Below are 18,648 nucleotides of genomic sequence, written 5' to 3' on the forward strand. Positions count from 1 at the left end.
CCCACCACCCTTCTGAGTAATACCCCTCCCCACCTTCCCACTATATAGAAGGGTCTGGTGACTTCTGTTTCAGTGTATCTGAAGAAGTGTGCATGCACACGAAAGCTCATACCAAGAACTAACTTAGTTGGTCTTTAAGGTGCTACTGGAAGGAATTTTTTTATTTTGTTTTGATAAAATCATAGAATTGTAGCGTTGGAAGGGGCCCTGAGGGTCATCTAGTCCAACCCCCTCCAATGCAGGAATCTCAGCTGAAGATCCATGACAGATCACCATCCAACCTCTGCTTTAAAACCTCAAAGGAAGGAGATTCCACAACTTCTTGTGGGAAACCTTTCCTTGGCTCAGATCACAGTCGACTGCTTAGTATAGCATCTTGGATTTTAGACTGATGTTGTCTACCCCTTATAAAACTTTCCAGAGCATGCCTGTGCTTGTCTTCTCTTTTAAAAAGGGTCTCCTTTATAATATTGCCCTGTGCTAAACCTTATTGGGTTTCAGGTTAGGATCAATATGGCAGTTCAGTCCTTCCTATATTTGCTTAGAACAGCTGTTCTCAGCCTGTGGGTCCCCAGATGTTGTTGGACTACAACTCCCATCATCCCTGATCTCTGGCCTTGCTAGCTACGGGTGATGGGAGTTGTAGTTCAACAACATCTGGGGACCCACAGGTTGAGAAAGGCTGGCTTAGAACAACCTTACCCCAACTTTTGACAACAACTCCCACCATCCTTGACTATTGGCCATACATGGGAGTTGGAGTCAAAAACATCTGGAGGGTCTGGTTGGGGAAGCAGGTCTTACAGTTTTCCAGGTAAATATGTTTAGGATTGCAGTTTTTGCAATAGAAAACGTGGATCGGTGGGATTTACTCCTTGGTAGGTATATATAGGATTTCAGCCTTACATCTTTGACAGAAGTTCGATCTCCCTGTGAAATTCTGTTCACATGACTTCCCCCTAGTTCTTCCTTGTGGCTTCCAGTTGTTGTCACGCCATCTCAACTTTTATAGACACCCTGAAGCTCTTTGTAACCTTGTTCACTTGCAGGTAACATTAATTAGTGTTTAATTATCCTTGGCACAGCAATTGCTGGCTTGTGAAAGAGGGTCCCCCAAGGAACATAAACCTTTTGGCTAAATGCATGGCGCCACTTGAATGGCGATGGAGATTGGCTGGGCCTTGCGACACCTGGCAAAACACCTTTTCTTGGGTGTAGCCTAAACAGTATGGCGGCCACGGCTGTTAAAGAGATGCTTATGGTAGCCCTGTATCGCAAAGGTGCAATTGTGTGTGTAAGTGTGTGTTTGCATTTGTCCTGGAACTCTATATGAAATTCTGTACCTCTCACATTCTGCAACCTGAAAACTTCAATTCTGCGATGGGAATACGTTTTATGTAAACTTAGCAGCATCACAGATTTGTTTAATCTCTGTGTTGTTTTTTTTAAAAAAACAGTTTTACCGTGGTTCTTAGTTTAAAGGTAAAGGGACCCCTGACCATTAGGTCCAGTCGTGGTCGACTGTGGGGTTGCGGTGCTCATCTTGCTTTATTGGCCGAGGGAGCCGGCGTACAGCTCTTTCTGGTTCTGTGGCCAGCATGACTAAGCCACTTCTGGAGAACCAGAGCAGCGCACGGAAATGCCGTTTACCTTTCCGCCGGAGCGGTACCTATTTATCTACTTGCACTTTGACATGCTTTCGAACTGCTAGGTTGGCAGGAGCTGGGACTGAGCAATGGGAGCTCACCCCGTCACAGGGATTCGAACTGCCGACCTTCTGATTGGCAAGCCCTAGGCTCTGTGGTTTAACCCACAGCACCACCTGCGTCCCTGGTTCTTAGTTTAGCTGCCTTCTAAATATCTGAACCAGGAGATGGTTGGGCTGAACACCCCCATATCTGAGCCATGGCCTGCCTTAGGGACTGCTGGTGAGAAAGGAAGGGCACTCTGCACATATTTAAAGGCATTTCCTTCTTCTTTTTTGCCTTTAATTTTATTTTACAAAAGTGCCAAAGATACCTTGGCAAACACATAAAACATCAGGATACTATCAGAACAATATATGGGCACATGAGCTGGACGGATTATATTTTGTCCTTGTATCTATCAATGGACACCAGAAATCTCCAGCCCTATTTGAAAGCTATACCTTGGTGCAAGACCAATGCTTGGTGCATGACCAATGAGTAGCCATGCCCTGAACACCAGATGTGCTCACTAGCCTTGCCCCTAGCACCCACCCCTTATTTGGGGATGCCATAAAGGTAAAGGTAAAGGTACCCCTGCCCGTACGGGCCAGTCTTGACAGACTCTGGGGTTGTGCGCCCATCTCACTTAAGAGGCCAGGGGCCAGCGCTGTCCGGAGACACTTCCGGGTCACGTGGCCAGCGTGACATCGCTGCTCTGGCGAGCCAGAGCCGCACACGGAAACGCCGTTTACCTTCCTGCTGGTAAGCGGTCCCTATTTATCTACTTGCACCCGGAGGTGCTTTCGAACTGCTAGGTTGGCAGGCGCTGGGACCGAGCAGCGGGAGCGCACCCCGCCGCAGGGATTCGAACCGCAGACCTTTCGATCGGCAAGCCCTAGGCACTGAGGCTTTAACCCACAGCGCCACCTGCGTCCCAACAATGCCATAGGGCAGGGCTAATCTGTACTTTGGAATGGGAGAGAGGTGGCAAACCTGAAGAAGCGTCTTTACCCCTATCGTTCTGCCCGGACACTGAGGTCCAGCGCCGAGGGCCTTCTGGCGCTTCCCTCGCAGCGAGAAGCCAAGTTACAGGGAACCAGGCAGAGGGCCTTCTTGGTAGTGGCACCTGCCCTGTGGAACACCCTCCCATCAGATGTCAAGGCAATAAACAACTATTTCACTTTTAAAAGACAACTGAAGGCGGCCCTGTTTAAGGAAGTTTTTAATGCCTGACGCTGTATTGTTTTTAATATTCGGTTGGAAGCTGCCCAGAGTGGCTGGGGAAACCCAGCCAGATGGGCGGGGTATAAATTATAAATTATTATTATTATATGATTATTTTTGTAAGCCTGAAGGTCACGTTCCCTTCTGAGCGTGCCAGTGGTGTGAGAGGCAAAAGTGGGCAGAGTCATGCATCTAAGTTCAACATCTCTAAAACAGGCTGGCTTCTACTTGTGCACTGCCCCTTTCTCTCCCCATTCTGACAAGCAAGAGGCAATATCAGAGTTCCAGGACTTGTTCCGGCCAGGCAAAAGCATTTCAAGAGGATTCAAAGCAGGGCTGGTGAGCGGTGTAGCCTGGGGAGAGTCTGGAGGGCCTGAAACAGGACGGCCGCACTCGGTGGAAATACTGCAATGCGCTCTACGTGGGGCTACCTTTGAAGGTGACTCGGAAACTACAACTAATCCAGAATGCGGCAGCTAGACTGGTGACGGGGGGCAGCCGCCGAGACCACATAACACCGGTCCTGAGAGATCTGCATTGGCTCCCAGTACGTTTCCGAGCACAATTCAAAGTGCTGGTGTTGACCTTTAAAGCCCTAAACGGCCTCGGCCCAGTAGATCTGAAGGAGCGTCTCCACCCCCAACGTTCTGCCCGGACGCTGAGGTCCAGCGCCGAGGGCCTTCCGGCGGTTCCCTCATTGCGAGAAGCAAAGCTACAGGGAACCAGGCAGAGGGCCTTCTCGGTAGTGGCGCCTGCCCTGTGGAACGCCCTCCCATCAGATGTCAAAGCGATAAATAACTACCTGACATTCAGAAGACATCTGAAGGCAGCCCTGTTCAGGGAAGTTTTTAATCTGTGATATTTTAGTGTATTTTTGGTTTTTATGGAAGCTGCCCAGAGTGGCTGGGGAAACCCAGCCAGATGGGCGGGGTACAAATAATAAATTATTATTATTATTATTATTATTATTATTATTATTATTATTGGTGCATATGAGTTTGCACAGTTCCAATCCTTCGTCCCTTGGCCTCTTCTTGGCGTACATGGAATTGCTGTCTTTGCAGGAGATTGGTCCTGTTTTAAAGTGCCTTTAGCCGAGACTCCCTTCCCTAGCAAAGTGTGACAATCAGCATCTATTTGAATTTATTAGCATAATTATTTAAAGGTTAATGAAGTGTTTTACGGGGTAATTTCAACCTGCTGTTTCCTTGCCTTCCCTGGTGTATCCGCTGGCCCTGTAGAAAGGCAGCAATTGGAAGCACCCACTCGCATCGTTTGGCCCCTGACTCCCACAATCTGAGCGAACCGTTGTCATTCCATCAGCTCTTATCAGGCGGGGGATTTTGGCTCCTGAACATGCAAAAGTACACAACTGACTCCAGTTTTGCAGGAAGTGTCCCCTTATTGTCCAGCTGATTCTATTTCTTCCACCCAGCAGCCCTTTAATGAATCTTAAGAAGGTGGGCAGGTGTGGAGGACTCCCTGGTCCTGAATGGGGTAACTGTGCCCCTGAAGGACCAGGTGCGCAGCCTGGGAGTCATTTTGGACTCACAGCTGTCCATGGAGGCACAGGTCAAATCTGTATCCAGGGCAGCTGTCTACCAGCTCCATCTGGTACGCAGGCTGAGACCCTACCTGCCCACGGACTGTCTCGCCAGAGTGGTGCATGCTCTGGTTATCTCCCGCTTGGACTGCTGCAATGCGCTCTACGTGGAGCTACCTTTGAAGGTGACCCGGAAACTACAACTAATCCAGAATGCGGCAGCTAGACTGGTGACTGGGAGAGGCCACCGAGTCCACATAGAACCGGTGTTAAAAGACCTACATTGGCTCCCAGTATATTTCTGGACACAGTTCAAAGTGTTGGTGTTGACCTTTAAAGTACTAAACGGCCTTGGTCCACTATATCTGAAGGAGCGTCTTCACCCCCATTGTTCTGCCCAAACACTGAGGTCCAGCGCCGAGGGCCTTATGGCAGTTCCCTCACTGCGAGAAACCAAGTTACAGGGAACCAGGCAGAGGGCCTTCTAGGTAGTGGCACCCTCCCTGTGGAACGCCCTCCCACCAGATGTCAAAGAGAACAACAACTACCAGACTTTTAGCTGACATCTGAAGGCAGCCCTGTTTAGGGAAGCTTTTAATGTTTGATGCATTACTGTATTTTAATATTGTGCTGGAAGCCGCCCAGAGTGGCTGGGGAAACCCAGCCAGATGGGTGGGGTATAAATAATAAATTATTACTATTATTATTATTCAAAATTCTGGACATCGCCACCCGCGTGCAAAGCTTATCTATTCCATTTCTACCATTTGAATTTGCTTGATTTCTCCTGCTCTGGAGGGCAGGACTCGAACCAGTGGCTTGAAGTTACAGGATGAACATTCTGGCAGTAAGAGCTGTTTGAGAGTGGAATGGTCTTCGGGAGGTTGTGGACTTCCTTTGAGGTTTTAAAGTAGAGATTGGATGGCCATCTGTCATGGATGCTTTAGCTGAGTTTCCTGCATTGCAAGGGGGCTGGACTAGATGAACCTTGGGTTCCTTCCAACTACAATTCTATGATTCTGCCCCCACCTTTCTTCCAAGAACCTCAAGTTGACAATTACAGTGGTGCCCCGCAAGACGAACGCCTCGCAAGACAGAAAACCCGCTAGACGAAAGGGTTTTCCGTTTTGGAGGTGCTTCGCAAAACGAATTTCCCTATGGGCTTGCTTCGCAAGACGAAAATGTCTTGCGAGTTTTTTTCCTCCCCCCCCTTTTTCTAAGCCGCTAAGCTGCTTATCAGCTGATCCGCTAAGCCGCTAAGCCACTAAAAGCCGCTAAAAACCGCTAAGCCACTAATAGCGCTAATCTGCTAAGCCGTCAATGGGCTTGCTTCGCAAGACGAAAAAACTGCTAGACGAAGAGACTCGCGGAACGGATTAATTTCGTCTTGCGAGGCACCACTGTATAGTTCTTTCCCACCCACCCCTCTCAACAACCCTGTATGGTGGACCAGGCTGGGAGAGAGAGTCACTGGCCCAGGGTGAATTTTGATGGTTAGGCAAGGAAGTTTCTCTTTTTTTAAAAAAGTTTTTTATTAACAATTTCAACATAAGAATATATCAAAACATATAATATTCATTATTTCCCCCCTTTTCGCCCACTCCCCATCAAACCCTCCCCACCCGAGACTTCCCTCAGCTCCCCTCTCTGATTTCTCATCACACGTTGTTCTCTGCATATTATAAAATTATATCGATCCTTATATTATCTATCTACCATGTTATCAATCGGTAAGTTTGTGTATGTTTATTCAAAACCTGCCAAGGAGTCCAGTTCATTTTGTTGTCTTTTAAAATACAGTGGTACCTCGGGTTACGTACTTAATTCGTTCTGGAGGTCCGTTCTTAACCTGAAACTGTTCTTAACCTGAGGTACCACTTTAGCTAATGGGGCCTCCAGCTGCTGCTGCCCCGCCGGAGCACGATTTCTGTTCTCATCCTGAAGCAAAGTTCTTAACCCGAGGTACTATTTCTGGTTAGCAGAGTCTGTAACTTGAAGCGTCTGTAACCTGAAGCATCTGTAACCCGAGGTACCAATGTACTTTGTAAAAAGTTCCCATTCTTCTTTAAAGTGACAGTTGTCCTTATCTCGCAGTTTGTATGTCAGTTTAGCCAATTCTGGGGCAAGGATGTTTCTCAGATCCCAGGGCCTGATGCCAAAATCATTGTTAAATGTGGGGTGATTGCAGGCTGGACAGTGCCTGCCACCCCACTACCTGGGGATGAATTGGCAAAGTGAGAAAAATAGATCACAAGGAGGGGGTGGGGCTGCAATATCCTCCTCCCCCAATCGTCCAAATGCTTTCTGCCCTGACCTACACCAGAGTGACACCAGAATTCTCAGGCAGGACAGTGACCTCGATACTCTTCAACTTGCTCAGTTAGTTTCAATATACCGTACTTTTCAGTGTATAAGACTATGTTTTTTTTCTTTAAAAAGCATGCTAAAAAATGGGGGTCATCCTATGCATGGGTAGTACATAGGGTGGACGTTAGATTGGTTGCTGCCAAGGCAGTCAGCGGCTGTTGTGCGTGTTATTGGTTGCTGCGTCAATGCGTGGTGTTGATTGGCTGACACTCCTGCAATTGGGGGGGGGGCAATTGGCAGCTTCTGCCGGCGATGGGACAGACAGGAGGCGGACTTATTGATGCGTGCAGGTGAGTGATTTTCAGTAGCCCCTTTTAAAAAAATCTCAACAACCCTGGGCAATACTCTGCAAAAAAAAAAAAAGCTGAACAACTCTGTGCCCTCTCCCCCCATTTTATTAAGTTTGAGTCCCCACAAATAGGGGGCGTCTTATACATGGCGGCTTCTTTTAGACAGAAAAGTACGGTAGTTTCATCTTGCTCAGTTGAAATATCTGGCAGGATCTGTGGGCTTCTCATGTGATGGCTGTGTTTAAAAATGAGGGTGGCAGAAAACAGGGGGACATCAAAAGAGAATAACAATAATTTGCTGCCCATCTGGCTAGGTTGCCCACAAAGGAGCCCACAGTTTCTGGTGAAGCAGATTGGTGGTGATCATTACCTTGTAGGCCAGTGCAGAACATTGTCAAGTACATTTTCTTAAAAGCTATAATTAAGGAAGCAGCCGTTCTTGTCCTGCTGCCTATTTAGCAAGCAACTGAGTGCAGCGGCGTAGCGTGGGTTGTCAGCACCCGGGGCAAGGCAAGTAATTTGCGCCCCCTAACCCGGGGCAAGGCAAGTAATTTGCGCCCCCTAACCTGGGGCAAGGCAAGTAATTGCCGCCCCTAACCCCTAACCTGCCACCGCTGCCAGCTTCTTGCTGCTGCCTGGGCTGGTCGGATGTGGTTCTCTCCTGCGCTCAGCGCTGCGCTGGGCGGCCGCTGCACTGTCCCTCCCCCAGATAGTCCCTCCCTCACTCTCTCTCCGCTCCGCTCCGCACCGCAACGCACGCCTGGCACCCTCCCCCTCCACAGTGGGCGGCGACCCGGCAGCTCGGATCGGATTCGCACAGCCAGCACTGCAGTGAGAGAGAGTGAGTGAGCCAGGTAGGGGCAGAGAGCTGCGAGCGCACCCCCCCAAATGTTGCGCCCGGTGCGGCTGGCACCCCCTGCACCCCCCACGCTACGCCACTGACTGAGTGCACACGTGGGTTTGATGGTGGTACTGGAGAGCTGTGGAGAAATCGGCAGGACTTTTGCGATGAAGCTACCCCCAGCTCCGATGGAGCCCAAATCTATCAGCTACATACTGGAACTTCCCTTTGAAAGTAGCAAAGCAGTTAATCCAGATTTTAATATCTGGGGAAAACTCTGGAAGAGCGATCAGAAGTTTACAGCATGTTATTCCTTGAAGGAGAACTACTTGAAAATGATTTACAGGTGGTATTTAACTCGGAGTAGGCTTACTAAAATGAATAAGACTGAATCAGATAAGTGCTGGAGATGGAATGAGGTAGAGGGAATGTTCTTTCATATGTGGTGGATCTGTAAAAGGGTAAAAGAGTATTGGGAAATAATTTACAATGAATTGGAAAAAAAAATGTATAAAAAGCACTTTTCAAAACAACAACAACAGAGTCCTTTTTGTTGGGGATAATTCAGATGGAAATCCCCAGGTGTCAAAAAGGGTTATTTGTGTATGCCACTACAGCGGCCCGTGTTTTGTTAGCCCCAAAATGGAAAACGAGTGAGGTCCCAACTAAAGAAGAATGGCAGCTTAAACTGATGGAATATGCACAACTTGTGGATCTAACTTATAGAATAAGAGAACAAGAAGAACCTTCATTTAAAGAAGATTGGAAAATGTTTATTGAATATATGGGGGAAAGTTGTGTACACTAGAAAATGTTGGCAGCATTAAGATAAATTCAACAGTGTAAATAAGTTTTGATGGATGTAATAATGGAAAACTGAATTGTATAGTTTATATAAAATATGCAAGGATTTATGTTATGCAAAATGAACAATGGAAAGAGAAGAAGGGAAGTCATTGATATTTTAAAGTTGTTTAAATGAATATTCTAAATTGTAAAACAGAAAATTTAATAAAAAATATAGGTAGGTAGGTAGACAGATAGATAGTAGGAAAGCAGAACATCTTGCACAAATTCTGCTGGAATATTTCCACACATCTTAAATAGGACACCTGTTAGGATCTCCTTGTCTAAAGTGAGATTTGGTATGTGTGCAGATGACCTTGCGGTAACCCAGTGGATTTACCTGTTTCCCTTCAGAGACATTTCCCTCCTTTGCTTCCCATCAGTGGCATTGACAGAGACTTTACCATCTTCTCCCTGTTTTCTCCTTTCCAGGTCAACACCTCCTGTTTCCTGCTGTGGCTCTCTGGGTGACAGTAGGATTGGCCATCTGCCTTGTCATCCTCCTGGTTGCCCTGGCATATGTGTGCCAGAAGAAAATTCGCCAGAGCTGCAAAGAAGAGAGAGAGAGAGCTGGTATACAAAAATATAATAAAAGTGAAAGAATGTCTTTGTGCAATTCCCCATTGGAGGGTGTTGTAGTGCTGCGTCACAAACCTGGGTTTGCATGAAGTCTGGGCAGGGTAGGGGAGCAAAAGTGACAGCATGGCATGGGACCAAGAAGGAAGAGACACCAAGAAAATCTTTAATAATAATAATAATAATAATAATAATAATAATAAACCTACTGAAAAAGAGGGACGTGGGTGGCGCTGTGGGTTAAACTACAGAGCCTAGGGCTTGCCAATCAGAAGGTCGGTGGTTTGAATCCCCACGAAGGGGTAAGCTCCTGTTGCTCGGTCCCTGCTCCTGCCAACCTAGCAGTTCAAAAGCACGTAAAATGCAAGTAGATAAATAGGTACTGCTCCAGCAGAAAGGTAAACGCCATTTCCGTGTGCTGCTCTGGTTTGCCAGAAGCGGCTTAGTCATGTTGGCCACATGACCCGGAAACTGTACGCCGACTCCCTTGGCCAATAAAGCAAGATGAGTGCCGCAACCCCAGAGTTGGCCGCGACTGGACCTAATGGTCAGGGGTCCCTTTACCTTGCTGAAAAAGAAAAAAAAAAGGAAAGAAGAAGAAGGAAGAGACACGGAAATTGTGGTTTAAAACAACGGGAGAAGTTTGAGTAAAGTACTATGGGGTATTTGAGGGTGCCACATCCTTTATCTCCCGCACATGAGACAGCTGAGGAATGGAAGATGCAGAAGTTCTGAGTACAGCAAGTTGGGAAAGATGCTGAAAGGAGAGAAAAAGAGGATGTTTTAAACAACAGCAGAGGTTTGAGTAAAGTAGGGATGGAAGGACACCGAGAGGGGGAAATGGTGATTTTTAAAAGTGGCAGATGTTTAATAAGAGCGAGCAGGGGATGAAATTGAGGAGGAAAGTGGCAATTTAAAGCAAGTTTTCAGTACAGCGAGGAGGGAGTTTGGAAAGGCTCTGTTGTGTTAGTTTCTTGGTGTTAGTTTCTGAGTTGTACCCATCTTTGCTATTTCTCGTTGCTAAAAGTGGCTTGTTTGCTTGTTAAAAACCAACCCCTCAATGTTTCTGTAGTGTGGACCAGGTTTCTCCTGCCTGGTGTTACTAGACTACACCTCCGGTGCTATTTTTCTGTGGGGAAAGAGGTGCCGGAACTCACAATGAACGCTTCCCTTATTCTCTTATAATGGCAATGATGCTCATCTGAGAGGTGCCAGCACTGTGTTCTGGCAAGTTCTGGCTGAAAAAAAAAGCCCTGCCATTAACCCGATCATTGGCAGGGGCTGATGGGAGTTGGAGTCCCACAACAATAGGAAGACCATATGTTTTCCATCCTTGATCTGAATCTTATCAGTGAGTCCAGTACTACACAGCTCCACCTGGCCTGGAAACGGGGATATTTAACCACTGGATGGCAGTGTTTGGTTTTTATTTTTTAACCTTCCTTTTTGCACTTTTTTTTTCCAGCAAGAGAGGAACAGGATGAAGGAGAAGGATCCAAGACAGGTTAGTCGGATTTCGTATCTTTCTGGCAGCCCCAGAGCAAGAACTCTGGGGTGGGTCATGTGCTAACAACTGTAGCTTGCCAATTTACACATCCTGGCCAATGTGAAACTGCGCATGAGGAGAGCAGCCTGTTTCTGATTGTATGTTCTGGACTGAAAAGTCTAAAAAATAATACAGCGGTATCTTGGCTCTCAAACGCCTTGGTACTCAAACAACTTGGAAACCAAACACTGCAAACATGGAAGTAAGTGTTCCGGTTTGTGAACATTTTTCAGAAGCCGAATGTGCTCTGTTTTGAGTGCTATGCTTCCAATTTGAGTGCCACACTTCCGTTTTGAGTATTATGCTGAGGTCTGTCTGTTTTTGCTATTTATGTTGCGTTTTTGTTTTTGTGGCTTTTTTGTTTTGTTTTTGTGACTCTGTGGAAACCAGTTCAGCTACTGCTTGATTGTGTGGCTGCAGTACATGGTTTATTGCTTTCATTTTATGGATCAATGGTCTCCTTAGATAGTCAAATTCACGTTAAATTGCTGCTTTAGGTATTGTTTTGAAAAGTCTGGAACGAATTAATCCATTTTGCATTATTTTCTATGGGAAAGCGCGCCTTGGTTTTGGAACTCTTTGGTTTTGGAATGGACTTCTGGAACGGATTAAGTTTGAGAACCAAGGGACCACTGTAGTAGCAGAGCACTAGATTGGGTCAATATTATCCCCGCTGTTCCGGCTAGGGGTTCTGTTGAATTTGAAGCTGGAGCAGCGCCATATTTTTCCTTCTATCTTCAGTGTTTGGGCTAGGGGTGCTGTTGCATATGTGACCAGAATGGCACGACATGTACAGCTTTCTTCCAACACAGAGTGCTTTGAGAGCATCGCCACCATGGATGCATGTCTAACTTGGGTGCCACTTTAAAGAGCTGTGGCTTCTCCTGAAGAATCATGGGGACCGGCTTGTTAAGGGTACTATCAGTTGTTAAGACACTTCTATTCCTCCCCCACCGAACTACAACTCCCAGAATGTTGTAACCATCAACCCCTCCTCCCAAGGAATTTCTGAGAACTGTAGCTCTGGGAATAGGGGTTTCGTAACAACGCTCAACACCTTTTGCAAACTATAGTTCCCAGGAGTCTTTGTGGAGGGAACCAGGACTGTCTAGAGTGTTATGATACTGCTTTAAGTGTGTGGTGCAGATGGGGCCTGTATTAGGATGCACACTATTCTTCTGACGTAAATTTAACAGATTTTAATAGGGTTTCTTTATATGATTGTAGCCCATCCTTGTGAAGGAAAACTTAGAAATCCTATAAATCAGGGACATCCAACTCCCAATAGACTGGGATCTACTCACAGTATAAAAAAAAATCTGGCAGTGATCTACCCATTGTTGTGAAAAGACTGGCAGTGTTCTACCCAAAGTCGTGGAGCTTTTTTTTAGTAAGCCAAAGTTTTTTTTTTTGTTTTTGCTTTTTTGTAAGGAGATTGTGCTATAAAAGCACAATAAATAAGTTGTGGGGGGAGCCGTGTCTGAACCCTGGAGAGCTTCTGCCAGCCAATACCGAGCGAGATGGACCAGGGGTCTGACTCTGTCCAAGTCAGTTTCTTATGTCCCTCCCACCCACCGATATTGACTTGGAGCAGAGAATTCCCTGATGTGCAGCAGCAAGCTCTCAGCCACGCAGGCCTCTGATAAACTGGATTATCATTTGAATAAAGTGTGATAGCTGCACTCAGCTGTAATCAAATGGATTAATTATAAGCCTGGTGATTCCCTTTATCTGCTTCTGAGCACAGCAATAGACACATTGCACATAGATTGCCTGGTTTCTAATCTTTCCTTGAGAGTGCGGAGGCTTCAGGCATCGTCGTCTACCTGTGTGACTGCGGTATTCCGGGGGGGGGGGGGGGGAGGGGAGGGAAGCAGGCAGTGAGGTTTGCAGATTTGTCCCCCTCCTTTTGAGAAGTACTCCTGTTGTGCTTCACATCCACATTAGGCAGCGGAGCACAAGGATGCAAATTGAGGGTCCGTAGCTCTGTAAATTCTCTGGTTAGAAGGATCTTCAGGTAGCAGGTGGAGGGAAAGACCTCTAACTGGGAGCTGCTGCCAGCCAGAGCAGGAAGCAGTGGGCCAAAGGGGCAAATAGTCTGCCCCAGTGGGAGGCAGCTTTCTATGTTCCTACCGGATTCCATTTTGAAACCTTAGCTTCTCGTTCTATTCCTGTGCACCACGCAATTCATTACCTCGAATCACAGGCACTGCGTTGCCCCCAAGATTGGGGGGCAGGGGCGAGTGTGTATGTGATGTCACCCGTGTATGTGATGTGTGTGTGAGATGTCGCATGATGTCAGTACGTTTCCGAGCACAATTCAAAGTGTTGGTGCTGACCTTTAAAGCCCTAAACGGCCTCGGTCCAGTATATCTGAAGGAGCGTCTCCACCCCCATCGTTCTACCCAGACACTGAGGTCCAGCACCAAGGGCCTTCTGGCAGTTCCCTCACTGCGAGAAGCCAAGTTACAGGGAACCAGGCAGAGGGCCTTCTCGGTAGTGGCGTCCTCCCTGTGGAACGCCCTCCCACCAGATATCAATGAGAACAACAACTACCAGACTTTTAGAAGACATCTGAAGGCAGCCCTGTTTAGGGAAGCTTTTAATGTTTGATGTATTAAAGTATTTTAATATTTTTTTGGAAGCCTCCCAGAGTGGCTGGGGAAGCCCAGCCAGATGGGCGGGGTATAAATAATAAATTATTATTATATTATTGTCTGCGTCTTCCAACGCCATGGAGACCAAACCGGTGCGGCCTTGTGGAAGGCTGCACTGGCCTGCGTGGTGCCAGGAGACCCCTTTCCACTTTCTCTACCCCACATATAGTTTTGTGCCCCTCTGTCCTGCACTTTTCTGAACCTTTTCCAGCTCTAAAGCGGCCTTTCTGAGTTGGGTCTGGGGAGGGAGGGAGTCTGCTGTCTCTCCGGAATGGGGTAAGACACACACGTTTGGGCTCCGCAAGAGTTGGAGACAGAAAGTCATATTCTCCACGATTCATGCTAGTCTGTTCAGTACATTTGCTCAGCGTTACGCCCTAGGGCCTAATAATCTCATGTGCGGTGCTCTCTCTTTCTCTTTCCCTCGACAGCTTTGCAGCCTCTGAAGAACACGGAAAACAAAGAAGGTAATGGAAAGTCTCCCCTCAGTGGTTGCTACCCGTGTGTTGAGCTGCTTTGAAGTGAAAAGCAGCGCGTTGCAGTCCATGTGCAGATTGTCACTTCCACAGGTCAAGCATGATATGGCATTCTTTGCCTCCTCTTGATGGTGGTGGTGATTGCCCTCTCTGCCCCACTTGATGCCAGAGTGAGGGCAGGAAGCATTGCCCTCTGTCTGAATTGGCTTCAGTTGTCATTGCAAAGCCAACTCAGAGTGAGAACATATATTGGCTAAAAAGAGAGAAAGTGCCCACACGATGGAGCCCTGTTGCAGAACCGACTTTGTGTGTGTGATATTGGGGGGGGGGGGCTGTCTGAAACCTGCAAATACATCAGTAAAGTTGGGTAGAACCTTCCTCCTTCCCTCATTCCTCCCCTAATCTCTCTCTCATCTACCTAGTCCAAATGTTTTCCTCTCCCTTATCACTACATGACGCATCAGCGATGGGCTTCTGAACATGGCCCCATAACTGCTTCACCTTGTAATGGGCCTGCAGGAGAAAATGCATACATCTCCCCTCTTTTTTCACTTTGGTCACTTACCCATTTCCCACGTGGTTTCATTTCCTCCCCTCCTTTTCTTTCCAGACATTGGAGAAGAAATTGACTGACCAGAATTGGAAGGGAAAGGCAGCTGTGCTACCACGAGGCTCACATGGCAAGCTGTGATCCTGCTCCTGCTCCTCCATCAATGGACTGCTGAAAATGTGACAGAAGCAGCATGCACAGAGACCTTTCACCTGCTGCAGTTTGCTGATTTTAGCCATGACCAATTGCCTTCTCCCCCACCTTCTCCACAAAGATACAACCCTGAACTCTCTCTGTCCCCGTGAGACTCTCTTCTTCCCATTAGAAGCAGATCGTCGCTTACTGATGACATCCTCCCACCGCCAATCTCCCAGGACTGGGATGCTCCGAGTTCCCATTCCATAGTCTTACTGGGACGCTCCAAGAGTTCAACCATCAATGACCCTGTCAGCTGATACAAAGGGAAAGGGAACGACTTCATGCTTGAATGAGAGTAATTTGGACAAACCACGTGTACTGTAAAGAAAAGGGGAGAACTCACAGATCAACTTGCCACTCTAACAGAGGAGATCATGGCACTCAGAGCTGTTTTGAGGGTCAGTTTTCAGTTGGATTTGCTTGTAGGCATGCCACCTGTCCAATTTTAGATTAGCACAACTGGAGTTGTGTTGTGTTCTCCCTTATGTTTGCTGGAGGCTGGGAAATGACCATTGACTTTATAAGAGGGGCAGGGAGCCTTTCAACCCGAGGGCTGTATTCCATTCTTTCAGGGCCCACATGGCCCTGCTGGATAGGGCTGGGAGCAAAAGTGAGAAGGGCAATGAATGTAAAATTTAACTTTGTAGGCTAGCTTCACATGCACCTCTCTGGCCTTCATCCAGAGAAGGAAGAGGCACTGTCAGAGTTCCAGGGCACATTTCAGCCAGGCGAAAACACACCAGTTAGATGTGAAGCAGGGACACTAGGGGTGTAATGTGGAGAGTCCTGGGGGCCAAATAAAAATGACCACAGGGCCACATTCAGCTCCCAAGCCTGACGTTCCCTAACCCTGCTTTTTAACCTAACGGCAGTAGCTGCCAAGAAGCAGGAAGGGCCCTTCACTCAGGGGTGTAATGTACACATGCTTGGCAAACAGAAAGTCAGTCACAATCCTTGATGGCTCCACCTAGAAGAGTGTTGTTAGGAAGCAATGCTAGGGAAGATCTCTGTGGTAGATCCTGGAGAGATTTGGATCCCTTTGGAATCAGCGGTGCTAGACCGGGTGGACCAGTAATTGGCTCAATGTGGCAGAGCCTGCTATTTTCCTAACTGAGCATAACTAAGAGATGCACAAGAAGGCATTATCTTTTCTGAAAAGAAAAACCATGTGAGGTGAATTGCTCTTTGAGGTCTCTTGGAAGAAGGGGATAAGATTCAGCACTAAGTCCTACTGGATGAAGCCATAGGCCCACCTCTGGGCCAAACAGAGGCCTGTGGGGAGCAGGGCAGCCACAGCACTCTCCCCACATGTGAGTCTCAGCAGTTGTTTCTCAGAGGCTAAGTCCTTGTGGCACTGCAGGTAGAAGCATAGCTATCACAGCCAGTAGCCCTTGAGAGGCTTCTCCATGAATTTATCCAATTGTTTCTTAAAGCCTTTCAGGTTGGTGGCCATCACTCCATTTCCTGGGAACGAATTCCAAAGTGTGCTGTGTCAAAGTCCCTCCATTTGCCTGTCCTGAATTTTCCAATATTAGCTGAACGATGGCTTCGAGTTTCTAGTATTATCTTTGTGAAGCTCGCCTTCAGATGTCGGTCTCTTCTCCCTCTCAGCCTTCCTTCCACAGCTGGAAGACAATCACAGGCAAAATGGGGAGCCTCTTTCCTGAGCTAAAATAGGAATGTGCCGCTGGCAGTGCCTTTACTCAAAAGACGGCCCCACATGCTGAATGGGGCTTACTCTCAGCCAAGTCTGCATAACATTTCAGAAATCTTCTCCCCTTTACACCTCCCAACTCAAACCCAAAGCCTTTATTCTGTGGAATGGGAATGTTTCAGAATTGAGCGCATTTCTGTTCTGTTGATGTTTCCTGTGCCTGGGGCAAAATGGCATATTGTGAGGTTCCTGAAGGTGCTCATATGATTTTAGAGCCCACTGCAATCTCCAGCTGCTGTTTGCCATGTCTGGGAGCAAATCCACAACTGTGGGGGCGAGTGGAATTTGCAGGGATCTCTTAATATTAGATGCAAACAAAGGGAAAACTATATGGCAGAGAAACCGCTTTGGCCCAGCAATTGGGCTGCTTCTTCTTCCTCTGTTGGGAGAGAGAGAATTTCCATTCACTGTTGACAGTGGAAGACTTTGGAGCCATGTTTTAAGATTCTGCTTTTGGTTTGAGCATTGCAACACAACAGGGTATGGTGTTTTGTACGCACCAGGGTAGCCTTATTTTGCCTTTTGCTTGCTTTCCTCCCAGTTAACCACCTGGTTCACTGGAGTTAAATTTCTTTGTTTTTTTTTCTGAGAGAGCATTCAGTTCTGTCTCTTTGGTGTTTTTTAATATATAAAAATACTGGACTGAAAATGGATGGCTAGTCATGGTACTAGCGAGGGGGAATCTGCTGGTCAGATGGCTCCCTCTATCCCATAAGCTGAACCAAAGAATAAACTTGGCTTTATTGCATTTCTGATTAGATTTCTACCCAACATAGTCTACATTATTTAGCATGTTATTTGCAAATCTGCAGAGATCTGGTTTATTGGGGAGGGCAGGGTTGCATTCTCCCTTTTTATCCCAACCCCCAAAGCCAGGGTAGCCGCCATGGTGCTTTCCAAGTGTTTGGAACTACAGTTCCCATTGGCCTCAGCCAGTGTGCTCAAGATTGATGGGAGTTGTAGCACGGCAACACCTAGAAAGCACCATGTTGTTTACTGCTGATGAAAGAAGTTGAGCTGTACAGCTGGGAGACACTGAACACTTCAGAAGTAGAGTAGGTATTAGAAAGTTTGGGATAAGGGCTGAGGCAGTCTCTGTTGAACTGTGGACCACTAGATGCCTCATTCTCACACTTCTTGCTTTCTAAGTCTAATATTTTCTGGGGATTTTCCTCTCTCTCACTCAAAAGGACTTAGAAACTTGCTGTGTTTTTTTTTTAATAAAAAAAGTACATTTGAACTTTTTAAATTAATTAGCTATTTAAAATGTTAGAATTTGGAGTCCTTAGTGTCTTTGGAGAGATCTAATAAACATTTGGTTCTTTTGGGCAAATGTTTCCTTTGTGCATGGTAGAGGTGTGAGATAACAACAACAACAACAATAATTATTTATACCCCACCCTCCCCAGCCAAGGCCAGGCTCAGGGCGGCTAACAACCAATAATAAAAACAAGTTGAATGAATACAACTTAAAAACAAGATTAAAATACAACATTAAAACATTAAAATGCAGCCGCATCACAGGAGGCGAAACAAAAAAAGAAAGGGGGAGGGAATCAAATTGACTCCAAGCCAAAGGCCAGGTGGAACAACTCTGTCTAACAGGCCCTGCGGAAAGAAATCAGATCCTGCAGGGTCCTGGTCTCATGAGGCAGAGCGTTCGACCAGGCTGGAGCCAGTGTTGAAAAGGCCCTGGCTCTGGTTGAAGCTAATCTAACTTCCTTAGGGCCAGGGACCACTAGGGTGTTGCTATTTATGGACCTTGAGGCTCTCCGTGGGGCATACCGGGAGAGGCGGTCCCGTAGGTACGAGGGTCCTAGGCCATGAAGGGCTTTAAAGGTCAAAAGCAGCAACTTAAATCTGACCCTGTACTCCACCAGGAGCCAGTGCAGCTGGAAAAGCACTGGGTGAATATGTTCCCATGGCAGAGACCCCATGAGGAGCCTCGCTGCAGCATTCTGCACCCGCTAGAGTTTCTGGGACAGTTTCAAGGGCAGCCCCGCATAGAGCGAGTTACAGTAGTCAAGCTTAGAGGTGACCGTTGCATGGATCACTGTGGCCAGGTCGGGGCGGGAAAGGTAAGGGACCAACTGCTTGATGCAGCGAAGGTGGAAAAATGTTGTCTCGGCTGT

At 47.1% G+C, this 18,648-nt stretch overlaps 1 protein-coding gene across 2 annotated transcripts in view; it reads left to right on the forward strand.

Moving 5' to 3' along the window:
* Window positions 1-17,849, forward strand: part of CD276 (CD276 molecule) — a 53,255-nt gene extending 35,406 nt beyond the window's left edge. Inside the window, exons 5-8 of one of the 2 annotated variants that reach the window (XM_079953466.1) lie at window positions 9,232-9,372; window positions 10,845-10,879; window positions 14,010-14,045; window positions 14,665-17,849. In XM_079953466.1, the coding sequence (XP_079809592.1) occupies window positions 9,232-9,372; window positions 10,845-10,879; window positions 14,010-14,024 (191 nt within the window). In that variant the 3' untranslated portion in view covers window positions 14,025-14,045; window positions 14,665-17,849. Of the gene's footprint in view, window positions 1-9,231; window positions 9,373-10,840; window positions 10,880-14,009; window positions 14,046-14,664 lie in introns of both variants that reach the window. The other variant, XM_079953465.1, reaches the window with a different exon arrangement.
* Window positions 17,850-18,648: the final 799 nt, after the last annotated feature.

This window comes from Podarcis cretensis, assembly GCF_951804945.1.
Source record: "Podarcis cretensis genome assembly, chromosome: 14".
Taxonomy (NCBI): domain Eukaryota; kingdom Metazoa; phylum Chordata; class Lepidosauria; order Squamata; family Lacertidae; genus Podarcis; species Podarcis cretensis.